The 13429-nt window shown below is 33.8% G+C and overlaps 4 protein-coding genes across 4 annotated transcripts, besides 1 other annotated feature; 1 reads left to right on the top strand and 3 right to left on the bottom strand.

Moving 5' to 3' along the window:
• The first annotated feature begins 613 nt into the window (after positions 1-613).
• Positions 614-688: a mobile genetic element.
• A 2567-nt stretch (positions 689-3255) lies between these two features.
• TVAGG3_0315000 (voltage-gated potassium channel protein) lies at positions 3256-5864 on the top strand (the record flags this gene model as incomplete). The annotated part of the gene is made up of 1 exon (XM_001319436.1): positions 3975-5675. One exon carries the CDS (start codon positions 3975-3977, stop codon positions 5673-5675), a length of 1701 nt encoding a protein of 566 aa, XP_001319471.1.
• A 319-nt stretch (positions 5865-6183) lies between these two features.
• Positions 6184-8103, bottom strand: TVAGG3_0315010 (uncharacterized protein; the record flags this gene model as incomplete). Its single annotated transcript, XM_001319437.1, has 1 exon — positions 6184-8103. One exon carries the CDS (start codon positions 8101-8103, stop codon positions 6184-6186), a length of 1920 nt encoding a protein of 639 aa, XP_001319472.1.
• Positions 8104-8470: 367 nt separating this feature from the next.
• On the bottom strand, positions 8471-9763 carry TVAGG3_0315020 (STKc PDK1 domain-containing protein; the record flags this gene model as incomplete). Its single annotated transcript, XM_001319438.1, has 1 exon — positions 8471-9763. One exon carries the CDS (start codon positions 9761-9763, stop codon positions 8471-8473), a length of 1293 nt encoding a protein of 430 aa, XP_001319473.1.
• A 208-nt stretch (positions 9764-9971) lies between these two features.
• Positions 9972-13392, bottom strand: TVAGG3_0315030 (uncharacterized protein; the record flags this gene model as incomplete). Its single annotated transcript, XM_001319439.1, has 1 exon — positions 10030-13392. One exon carries the CDS (start codon positions 13390-13392, stop codon positions 10030-10032), a length of 3363 nt encoding a protein of 1120 aa, XP_001319474.1.
• Positions 13393-13429: the final 37 nt, after the last annotated feature.

A 13429-nucleotide genomic window follows, 5' to 3' on the forward strand; every position in this document is an offset into this window, starting at 1 on the left:
GGATTTGTTTGATCAGAAAACATATTCAAGCAGATTGAATTGAATAACATATGATAATAGAACAGCGTCAATGAAGCGATTAATATAGAAATGCTTTTTTGTTATGTGTGATGAAGATATTAGTTAATGAATTATGAATATCAAAATAAATAAAATCAATTACTATGAAATTTTTATTAAATCTATCAAAATTTATATCCACAGTATGAGTTGGTATCAATGGTGGTAAGAATAGGCTCTGTTAATGAAAGCATCTAAACTTCCAGCCTAAGACCAAAAAGTGTCATTGTTGCATGGGATGGGACTTCCAACTGGAGTCGCATCAGGCTATACACTTGCTGGAACGGTAAGCAGCCTTTGATCTAATCAATCATAATGCTGCTTCATCCATGCCAGCAAGTGTTTTCGAAAACATATGATGCATCATATGTGTATTCAGTCTTTTGTGAGAACTCTGCAAACCAAAAGTGCAATGTTCACATAGTCTGGCTGTCAGGATATAGTAGCTAAGCTGTGTGGACATTGCGCTTCTAGAGATATACTAGTAATCCGATGTTGGCCAAATGCACTACATTACTTTCCACAGGTTCCCAAAGAGCCCGGTACTTCGTAATTACATGAATAGGGCCAAGTTCTTCCGAGGCCTCTCATTGAATGAGAGACTTCGGAAGAACTTGGTCCTAAAGTATTCCTACTACTGTTCTCTGGTCTGTAAAGGACTAAATAAGCTACAATTTGTCGATAAGAATAGAATTCCTCCGAAGTCTCCCATTCAATGAGAGGCCTCGGAGGAATTCTACTCCAAGGTAATGTGCTTGTAGTTTCTGACTTTCTATTGAACGGAAAATGTAATTTTACTCGAAAAGAGCAAAAGTTCTTCCGAGGCCTCTCATTGAATGAGAGACTTCGGAAGAACTTTTGCTCTAGTGTAATGCACGTATATTCTTGGGTTCATGGAGAGCGAGAGAATTTGTTTGTAATTCGTTTTGCTGAAGTTCTCCGAATTTCTCTCAATTGAGGAAGGAAATCCGGAAAACTTCAGCATGAGTTAATTGTGGTGTAACTCTCTGGGTATTTACCGGCCAGAGAGCGAGTAAAATATTAGAGAGCGCATAGTCTCAGTATAGGTATGCGTACTGTAAATATACGTTATTTTTTACTTTCGTATGAAAAAAATAGCTTCTCATTTTTATGCTTCTATATGCTTTGTTACTAAGTAAATCGCCTATTTTCTTATTAAAGCCTAATTTTTCCACGTGATTTAGAATCTCTGCATCCCAAAAATTCGTTTTCTGCGTTCAGAACGCGAAAATATGCAGTATATCTCAAGATAAAGAGGATATCATCATTACATTTATGAACAATTTTTGAATTTCTATTAAAAATCAAAAAAGAGATCATAATCAGATAGATATCATAAAATAACATCTATCTACCGTGTTTTATTTTGCTGAAAATCTCCAAAAAAATCTTGATTTTGCAAATTTGATAAGAAAAACTACAATTTTGATGACAAAAATTAGCAAAACTTAATTTTTTTGGAAAATATAAGAGAAGGATTTCCCTTTATCTTGAGATATACTGCATATTTTCGCGTTCTGAACGCAGAAAACGAATTTTTGGGATGCAGAGATTCTAAATCACGTGGAAAAATTAGGCTTTAATAAGAAAATAGGCGATTTACTTAGTAACAAAGCATATAGAAGCATAAAAATGAGAAGCTATTTTTTTCATACGAAAGTAAAAAATAACGTATATTTACAGTACGCATACCTATACTGAGACTATGCGCTCTCTAATATTTTACTCGCTCTCTGGCCGGTAAATACCCAGAGAGTTACACCACAATTAACTCATGCTGAAGTTTTCCGGATTTCCTTCCTCAATTGAGAGAAATTCGGAGAACTTCAGCAAAACGAATTACAAACAAATTCTCTCGCTCTCCATGAACCCAAGAATATACGTGCATTACACTAGAGCAAAAGTTCTTCCGAAGTCTCTCATTCAATGAGAGGCCTCGGAAGAACTTTTGCTCTTTTCGAGTAAAATTACATTTTCCGTTCAATAGAAAGTCAGAAACTACAAGCACATTACCTTGGAGTAGAATTCCTCCGAGGCCTCTCATTGAATGGGAGACTTCGGAGGAATTCTATTCTTATCGACAAATTGTAGCTTATTTAGTCCTTTACAGACCAGAGAACAGTAGTAGGAATACTTTAGGACCAAGTTCTTCCGAAGTCTCTCATTCAATGAGAGGCCTCGGAAGAACTTGGCCCTATTCATGTAATTACGAAGTATCTGACATTTTAGGAGCGAGAGAGCGGTAGTATAAGTGCTTGTGTGCAATAACGTTTAACTAATATCGCTAGAAGCACAATAATTTTGCGGCCTAACTACTATATCCTAGTAACTAGGCTGCACAATTATTGTGCTTCTGGTTTGCAGAGCTCTTATGGGAGACCAAGCTGAGGTCTGATGCCAGAACCACTTGCTGGTATGAATGAAGCAGAACTATGATTGGTCAGAACAAAGTCTGCGCATCATCCCAGTAAGGGGATGGATGAGCGTGACTCCAGCTATGATCTTCCATATAGAAATGACACTTTTGCGCTTTTTGGCGGGAAAGTTTTGAGTGGGTACTTTGCGCTAGCCCATTCTTACTACCATCACAACCCATTCATACTGCAGTTATAGGGTTTAACCTTTTTTTGGCATAATTTCAAATTTCTAATTTATTAAACTTTTCAATTTATGAATATAAGCGATATTATATCTAAAATTACACAATTTGCTTATAATATTATACTTTTATAGATAAATATTTTTAATCTCTTTTTGCCTTCGCCCATTTTTTTATTTTTTTCTTGAAACTCATTGAAAAATTTCAATATGGGATGGATGGTATCTCAAACTTCAAGTAGCCCAAGTGGATTCGGGATTTCCTTACATCCTTATTTCCAAAAAAAAATCTGAAAATCTCAAAATGAAATTAAAAAATAAGAATTTTCTGATAAAAATCATAAAATGAAAAAATTTTGGAAAATAGAAAAGACGCCATTTTGATTATCTATTTCAGTAATTGCAAAATTACGTCAAAATATTGCTTATTCAAAATTATTATTGACCAACAATCAATGAAAATCAATTTTGAGCTTATGATAAATAGATATGACAAATGGAATCTCTAATAACAGTAGATTTATTCTTTTTTAATAGATAATGTGAAGTGAAGACATGTGACATAAAAATCAAAATGAAACATCCAGGGCGCGCTCTTTTGGGATTAATTCTGTTTATATTTTCAGCCATCATGCTCGCCAAAACAAATAAAACAAATGAATCAATCATTAAAAACTCATGCACACCGATAATTACGTTAATAATAACAACAGCTTTGTATACGTACATGCATATGAAGTATGTTTATGGAAAGAGACGATCAGAAAGAGTTACTTCTGAGAGATGGTTTACAGTTAATGCTCCTATTGCCATTGCAATCGTTCTTTTACACGTAATTACCTGCATAACAGCAATTGTTTCATTGACAAAGTTCAGCATTATTTTTGGATTGTTAAATCCGATATCATTTTATTTCATGTTGATCAATCTTTGTAAATAAATAGATATTTTGTAGTGATTTTAGTAAATTACGCGTTTTATCCCTATCTTTATTAATTACATTACTAATACGAATACGGCTATTGTAATATTAAGCTTTCTTTTACAATTTTTATAATGTTCGAATATTTTATGGGATTTCCAGCTTTGGTAAACCTGAACCTGCTACTACATGAGAATATAGAATAATTTCATTGATATCGGATAATGTCGTATTTGGAAAATGTTTGATCACAAAAACTTCTTACAAAATTTTTAAATTTTACTCTGTTGTTATTGTATAATTGATTTTGATAATGAGGTATTCAATAAATTTTTACATTTTTATATAAAAACTTTTTCAAAATCTTCGACCAATGCAGACGCTTAACAATAACGATGCTCTTTCTACGATGGTATCTCATTACAAATATGCAACAATGCGGTATTCATCGAATATATTAGACAAAAACTGCAGATTTTCTCATTATAACCGTTTTAGAAGAGCTTGGGAATATATCATGTTCTTCCTATCGTTAATGTGCTTTGCAGAGATTACGTTCGTTTACTTTATTTATCCACAGCTTAAATTCGTTTATTATATTCCATTTTTTATACCAGACATTCTATTTGCGGCAGATCATTTCATCATCAGAAGAACACTCTGTATCTCAGGAGGCGAAATTGTTGATGACACAGAGAAAATCAAGAAAGCTTACGGAAATTTTTTATTAATTATACACTTAATATCAATATTTCCACTTTCATGGATAGGAATCATCATCAAATATAGACACGTATATCTAATTCTCTCATTAAACAAGATGTTACGCATCACAAGAGCTTATACAACCTTTATGAACATAAACAACCTATTACCATATATGGGAAGTTTTGCTACTATCATTCCGGCATTTATGATTCTGCTGTTCGTTACTCACATTTTTGCAGTTATTATGATTATAATTTCAAATGCCGAGAGCAAGCCAGAATCATGGACAACGCCATACAAAGATCGCGGTTTTACACCTATTATGTTATATATCACCGCTATTTACTTTGTTCTCACGACAGTTTCAACAGTCGGATACGGAGATATCACTCCAGAAACGAATGTCGAGGTTATAACCATTATATTTGTACAGATTATTGGTGTTATCATGCATACAGCCATTATTGCCCGTATGATTTCCGTTTTTGTGAACACATTGGAGCAATCTTTCATTACACAGTACAAAGTTGCCCAAGATTTCATGAAATTCAAGAAAATCGACAACGAGCGAAGGAAAGAAGTTCGAAATTTCTGTCAATACTACTGGGAAACGACAGGAGCAACAGGAGGAGTTCGAAATCTCCTCAGAAACATTCCAAAAGCACTCAGAACAACCATCAAACTAGAGATGACAAGACCATTCTTCGATGCTACGGTCAGTTTCAACGCTTTGAGTCCCGGCCAACTAGCAAAAGTGGCACATGTCATTAAACATATCACTTTTTCACCGGGAAGTTATTTGTGCAAACAAGGGGAGAAATGCAACTTCATGTTGTTTGTCGGCCGTGGCATTATCTCCATAATTGTTGACGATGTCGCAATAGCGAGCGAGAGCTGTACGCAATCAACAGTTCATGGAGAGAATCAGATGCTTTTAGGAACAAATTGTGCGACATCAATAAGAGCTTTGACATATGTTGATGCATGGGTTTTGTATCAGGAAGATCTCTCGAATTTGATGAGACACCATGGATACATTAGGAACTTGATGATGCAGAGCATTGCTTCTGCTTATCCTGTTATGTTTGATGACATTGCAAACCACATGTTGGGAGACATCGCACCGAAATTGTTGTTGAAGTTTAGGAAACAAAATGGAGAAGTTTTCCAAAACAGAATTCCAACAATGAGACTTTCTGAATCAAGGCCAAGAATGGACATGATCATTCAGAACTTGTCTGGCGGTGAAACTGATGCGGGAATGGACAGTGGTTTGAGGAAATTGGATGAGAAAGAGGATGAGGAAGAATCATCAACTTCTTCATCTTCTTCGTACGGAAACTCTAAAGTTAGACCATTTTTGTAATTGTAATCAATAATAAATTGTTTGTTATATATTTTCTTTTTCGTATTAAATTCACTAATCTAGATTTTTTTGTAGTTATTTTATAAAAGAACGATCAATGGTTTCAATCTCCAAACTTTCCAAAAAATGAATACATTTAAATAGGAATACATGTTACTTAAGTAACTTTTATAATGTGTCAGCATTTACTCCTTTTTCTACCAACCTTATATCTCTGTTTGTTTCAAGTCATAGGAATATTTGTAATTAAGATAACCCTCAAATCTTATGATATGATTCTAGTGTTACTCATATGAGACATTTTTTTTCAAGGATGACCAAGTAATTCCTTAATATACCGCTAGAAATTTGGATTCTATCTCATTATTATAAGTCAATACCTTGATACATCTAGTCAACCATTTGTTTATAACTTGATTGATTTGATATTTAAACAAAGAATTATTATACTAAAAAACAAACAATAATTAATTTTTATAAAAAATATAAAACAAAATAAAAGACAAAATTATGCTTTGAGATTTCTTCTGAATAATGTTAAATTAACACTATCATAAACAAGTTCCCAGATAGAGTTATTCAAGTCAGGAGTGAATTTCGGAGATGATTCATCACTTTGGAAAAGGTACCAAATATTTTCTTTATCATATTCCAGGACATTTTCCGGTTGAGTTCTCAACAAATGTAAGTGATGACGCCTTCCGTAGTAATCCAAACCATGTGTCTCTATCCATCCAGAGAAACCAAGCATCGAAATCCTTCCTCCAAGAGAAGAAGGAGATTGTTCATGTGAATCATCATTAACGAAAACATCATTAACTCTTGTGTTTTCCGCAACCCATTTTCCGAATTTCAGTTTATCAGTGCTGTATAATTCAGCAGGAGTTGAAAGATAGAAGATGCAATGAATTGTTCCGCTGCAGCAAGTCATGAAAAGCAAAGCAAAGAAAGTCATTTTGTTGAGTATTGGTCTTTCTCCTCTTTTATATCTATTGTAGAAACCAAATATAAACTGTGTAGCAAAAGGAAGTGCAATGGGCATCCATCCATCGTAATATATCTTTATATTGTCCCAAAGCCAATCTTGGTATCTCACAAAGTTCGCAATAAAGAAAACAACTAAAGAAGGAATATAAAGAACAATTTGTTCAGTGTTTGCTTCAGCCCAGCCTCCTATCAACGCGCCAAAAGCAAATACACCAAGGCTAAGCCACCATGTCTTATAGAAACCAACAATTCCTTTGCCGTATCTTTTGTAAACAGGTTCAATTTGCAAAAATGATTTTCTTGCAATTGAAATTCGTTGGAAAAATGGTGGCAATTGAGGAATAGCCATTGCATTTGCAACAACACCATACAATAACCACAAAAAGAAGAATCTTTTCCACTTTTCGCGTGTCAAATATGGAAAAGTTATAATTGCATATGTAATTGACCATTGAGCAATGGCCATGTAAGCGTGGGCTTGTACTTGAGGCATGTATCCTGTTATTAATGATGCAAGGAACATTAATCTGAAGTCTTCCAGCTTAACTGCGTGAATTAAAAGATAAATTGTCCAAAAACAGAGAGGAACTGCAAACAAAGAGGATCGTTGTGGTAATAAGAGATGCATCAATGTTTGAAACCAATATCCATCAAAATCATTCGTCCAATGATGAATAAAATCACATCTTTCGTGTTCGTCCCATTGCTTGGTTTTATCGAAGAGTAAAACGAAGGCAAGGCCTCCTGTAGTCATGAATATCAATAATGACATGACACTTTGGAATTCGTCTTTCAAAATGTAATTTGTTAATTGATATACGGCAATTACAAGGGAAAGCATCATTATTTCGGAAGGAAAGAATAAGGATTTCTGTAATGAAGCATCTCCTGTTGTTACAAGTGCTGCAGATAGGAAATCAGGGATTAATGGATAGGCCAAGTTTTTGCCATGGTAAAATGGAGAATCTATCTTGTAAAACTCTTCTCGTCTGTATGCTGGACCGTATGAGAATGATGTGATGATGTTTAAGTGAAAAGGAAGGTCTGAATAAGCTGCTCCTTTTGAATAGCGATCGCCTGCTAAATTTGCAGAGTAGACAGCTAATGTAAGGAAAAAGGAACATAAAATAACTGCCCATCTATGAAAATAATCGAATGTAATTTGAACTTTGAATTGAATATTTCGATTTAAGAATTTTAATATGATTCCGAATAATCCAAATGTTGATAGAGCGAGATATGCATGCATATTTGTCATTGGAATGAAATAAGAGACAATCAATATTAACCATGCAAATGAAATCAGTCCAATAGGAAGTCCAATTGCTAATCTAGTGAAAAATCCGAAGAATCTGTGAGTGAGCAATGTTGTAAATTGATATCCAAAGAAACAACATGAATAAATTTCTAATGCCCACAGATAATTCAGATTGATAATCATAAAATTATGAACCATTTTATGTACGATTGACCAAATTTAGCTATAAACTATCAAATACAATTACTGTTTAGGGATAGTTTGATTAAAATAAGATATGAAATAAAATGAAAGTTTATAACATGAAATAAGACATTAAGAGATATATGATGCATTTCTGACAAGGAATCTTGTTCATTCTTACTTGGTGATGAATTCTTGCTAGATTTATCGAAATCATGATATTTATTTCTTTGTTATAGAGAATAGCATGTTATCAGTAAAGTCCAAAGACTAAACTACTGAATGATAATCTATTCATGCTTAAATTAGGAAATTTTTATAAACTATTCTTTATAATTTTACATAAAATACTGTATGAAATACACTATCATTTCTTAATTGATTCTATAGCTTCCTTAATAACAGAATACCAAAGCTCTGTCTCATCAGTGTCACATGTAATTGAATATTCTGTTGTTGTCACTCCATTAACAATAATAAGCTGATTTCCTTCAGTTCTTATTGTTGTGGTTGCTTCTAGAGGAATTTTCTTCTTGATTTCGGAAGCATCAAGGTTAGTAATAATTAATTTCGGTGGATCAATGAGTAGAAGCGTCCTCTGCTTGTTCTCAAAGATAATGTTACCTTCCTTAATAACGATTTCATCATCAGTATATACATTTTTTTGAATCTCATTTTCTTTCTCTTTTTGTTGAGCCAAAACAGCTGGTTCGTATGGTCTAAATCCTTCTAAAGCTGCTAATGGAAGATCATCCCAATTTAAGCCTTCAAAGAACGGATGAGACCTGATTGTTTGGTAATTTGTATCACAATCACCATAACCAAGTCTCTCTTCTGGTTTGACTTTAAGTAATTTCTGAATAATATCCTTTGCATCTTCGGGGACATAATCAGGAATGACGTAATTGCCAGATTCAATCTTTTGGAACGTATCATAATTTGAACCAGTATGGAAAGGAGAGTATCCAGTAATAAATTGGAAAATGAGACATCCAAATGCCCATAAATCTGTGGCAGCTGATATTGTCGTTTCATTTAGTGTTTCTGGGGAAACATATTCTGGACTTCCAACAAAACTACCGCGCTGACTATAGAACGGTTCGTTTTCTTTGTAAATTTTAACAGTTCCAAAATCGGTAATTTTAACTCTGTTGTAGTGGTCAAGTAATATATTTTCAGGTTTAATGTCTCTATGGATAATTCTGTGCTGGTGCATATGAGCTAAGGCTAAAAGAGTTTGTCCAAGCAGCTGTTTGGCAATTGGTAAATCAATTGACTTGTATTGATTTAATACATGCTGCAAATCACCATTTTCGGCAAGTTCTACGACGTAGTAAAGATTTGATGGATCTTGAAATGTTAAATATAAGCGTATAATATTTGGATGCTTTAAAGTTGTCATTGCATCTCTTTCTAATAAAACATAGCTAAGTTTTTTCTCTCTTGCAATACGTGACTTCGACAGGACTTTCATAGCATAGTATTTTCCTGTTTCAATATCTTGCACTTTAAGTACTTCTCCGAATGCTCCGCGTCCAAGAACTCTTCCTATATTAAAATCATTCTTTCTTTTCTGTCTTTTCTTTCCAGGAGTTGTGGGCGTGGGTTTAACATCGGAATGAACGACTGGTGGAGGAAGACTGTGAGGAGGAGATGACATCTTATCGAATAATTAATCATCGACTTGTGAAAACAACGCTATATTAGATGAATATATTTAAAATGATATCGAGATCTTCTATCTTTTTCGGCGATCAAATTATAAATTTTCAATACGCTATCGATTTTATATCTCGAATTTGAATCAATGCTATATAAAGTCCCATAAGTTGTATTTATGCAGCGAATTCTTTCCAAAAACGAAAAAATTTCTAATTTACAAACATATGATTTTACAAAACAAACAATATATACAAAATAGAATTATTATGAATCTCTAGGCACAAGAGGCGATTCAAGGGGTGCGCTTTTTTCTTCTTCTGTTGGAGGTGCAAGTGTAATGAAAGTTGATTGTGAATAAGCCGTTGAAATACATCTTAAAAGTACATTAACTGAGTGTTCAAGTGTGAAACAACACTCATATGCACTGTAATCGTCAAGCACAGCATCATGGAATAAAGGAGAAATTACTTTAGATAATTCCGTTGCAGCTGATTTATACTTACAATTTTCAATCATTTCTTTCGCTTTCAACAATCTCGAATCTCTTGATAAACCGAAGATTTGAGGTGTGGCTTCAATGACTCCAGAAGCACTGAATATTCCGCAATAAAGACATAAGCATCTGAAGTCGAATTCATTGATGCGATTTGAGTTTCCGAAGAAAATTTTGATTAATTGTTCGGAATTTTCTGGTTTCAGTGACATTTTGACATTCGACAAAAATGAATTAAATTTTTCTCGATCTATTGTGTCTTTATCACCAAATCTCTTCATGAGGCACATGCTTTCACAGAATCTGCTTTGAAGAATATTCTCGAAACAGAAGCACAACAAATACAGCAACTCATCAATTGATGCGGGCATAAATTGGCCAACAACATTTCTTGCGATGTTCACAATCGAAAAACCAAATGGAGAAAACAAAGTTTCAGCAAATTTGATGGGATTTGCTAAACTCGATTCGTTTGCATTTGCCAAGATAGTTGTTGCAAAGTTAAATGTATGCCTGTTCCATTTCTCGTTCTTCAACATCAAAGCAACATATAATAAAGGATCAGAATCTTTTTTAGATGTTGAAATTCCTTCAGTAATTTTCCTGAGTAAATCTCTATAATTTTGTTTCGATGTTTTGCTGGTTGCGAAGTCTTTGAAGAGATTTTCAGCGGATGATTTGCTGAAATAATATTTATTACCAGCATATTCGAATTCTTGAGAATGTTGTTTCCTGTATTCAAACATTTCTCTTATCATTTTAACTGTCCATGCAACTGGTTGATTGTTTTGGACAACTTTAACAGGAGATGCAGGTCTTTCATTTGTTACAAATGATGTTCTGATACCACTGAAGTTCCTCATCTTTGCTTGCCTCTTCTTCTGGATGTTCATGTTTGGTGAAATATCAAATAAAAGAAATGGAGTTGTCTTTGTGAATAAATTCAAATTAAAACTTGTTTCTGTGGCAACTCTGCTCAAAGTGCTCATGAAAGATGCTTCACTACTTGATCTCGAGTTCTGCAGCGCAAGATTGAATTCAATTGTACTGTCAGCAATTCGAACAGGATCAGTTTGTGTTGTTTGGTCAAACAAAAATTTGCCTGAGTTTTTGACAATTGATTCAGCAGTATCAAACCAATCATGCAAATATAATTCGAATTCATCGAATGTTCCAGGACTCAAGACAATATCAAACTTGGATTTAACAGTCTCAATCCAGTCTTTAAGTCTTTTTCCGTAATTTTTAACAAAATCAAATCCAATCGTTTTTTCTGACACGAGTTTGAATGGTCCTTGGCAACCAGTTCCTGTTAATATTGCCCATGCTTGAGCGATCTCAGTATCTTCTTCAAATTCAACTTCCAAAGAGTGAATGGAATCTTCCAGAGGATTTGACAAATCATCAACAATTTTTGTGACACAAAAAGTAACTTCTGGAATTGTTTTTTGCAAGTTCACGAGTCTATCTGTTTTCTTTGTGACAAATTCATCCAAATCCTTTGAGAAAGAGTTCAATTTGAATGCAATTGCTCTTACTTGTAATGAATCAACAACTCCATTCGAATCTCTAAATTTAGAAATCTTTCCTTGCAATGAAGAATTCAACAATCTTGCAGTATCATTTAGCCATCTTGAAATAGGAGTTAACTGCTGAATAGAATTGTCTCCTGTTGGTTTAGTCATCCAGTTTATTATGATGTCCATTTTGTCTTGGTATTCACCAAGTAATTGAGGAATTGTTTCTGGAACAAAAGTTGAAAATTCTGGTTTTAAAACTGTTTTCTTCAATTGTGTAATAGTTTGAAGAATGTCCATTGATGTTTCTCTTGCTGTTAAGATACCTTCATTCTCATCAAGGTGCTCCCATTCTTCAATAATCTTCGACCATGCTTGGAAATCGTCGGCCATTCGTTTCATTTCTCCATTGAGCATAAATTCTTGGTATTTCGTACTATCGGGATGATCTAATACAAGGTTGTTATAATCATTGATAATCTTTGTATAGTATTTGGCACAATTATCTGCAATACTTTTGATATGCAATAAAACTGTTGATTGAGATTTGCAACATACTGAGAATAAGACAACAGCTTTATCATTCCATAAATTAGCCAGATCTTCTGAATTCGAAATTAATTCTTTTGTTTTTGATTTAAGAGTTTTAATAAATCCTTCACCAACCCTCTGCCATTTTTCACGCTTTAACTCTAATGTTTTTATGTCAGTTGCTGACAAACGACTAATTTCAAGCGTTGCATCTTTCCAAATCGCTATTGCCTTTTTAGAAGTCAAGCATTGGGAATGTAGTATCTCTACACGATGCTGCAGTGTCTCAACTTCTTGTTCAAGTTCTTTAGTTTTGCCAAGAATTGTTGTATTTGGAGTTTTTTCGACGACAACAACTTTCTCAACAGTTTCTGGCGGTCTACTCTTGAGTTCTATAATTTTCTGTTTGAACATTTCGAAATCACTAATAGATTTTGATAATGCTGCTTCTGAACTTGTTTCTAAATCAATAGTAACATCGCATATGTTTTCAATCATATATTCTAAGCAATATAATATCTTTTGTAGCAAATTTCCAACAAAAGGACAACGAGCCTTATAATCATCAATCAAATCACCGAAAACTTTCTCTTTAAATGAGTCTATTATTGTAGAAAAATGTTTAGCTGATTGAGATGGCTTAGATTTGTCGAATAAACTATGGGTATTATCAATTAAATTCGTTGCAATTTGAGTAATTTCTTTCATTTCTTGTGCATTCAACATATGTGTTCTGTCTTTTGGAACCATTCTTCCGTATTCATCATATTCTATAGCAACTGATCGTGCTTTTGTGCGATTGAATGGTTTTGAATCAGATTCCTTACTTCGCATGATTAAATCTTGAACTGATTTCTGTAATTGTTTAAAATCTGCCTCATTTGACGCGCTTTTGGTTGATTTATTATAACAAATAGGATCTGCACCTTCAACTCGACACATTTTGATTTTTTTCAACGCTTCTTTTCCGTTAAAACGATTTCTTCGAGCTGAAATATGTTTAGTAGACTTTTTACTACTCTTCCCACCCGATGGTCTCACTGTGAAAATGTCTGCTTCATCGAGAAATTCCACCGGTGGATCCATTCTAAACGTGCACTTTTAAAATTTCTATACTTTTTCA

This window comes from Trichomonas vaginalis, chromosome V (assembly GCF_026262505.1).
Source record: "Trichomonas vaginalis G3 chromosome V, whole genome shotgun sequence".
Lineage (NCBI taxonomy): Eukaryota > Parabasalia > Trichomonadida > Trichomonadidae > Trichomonas > Trichomonas vaginalis.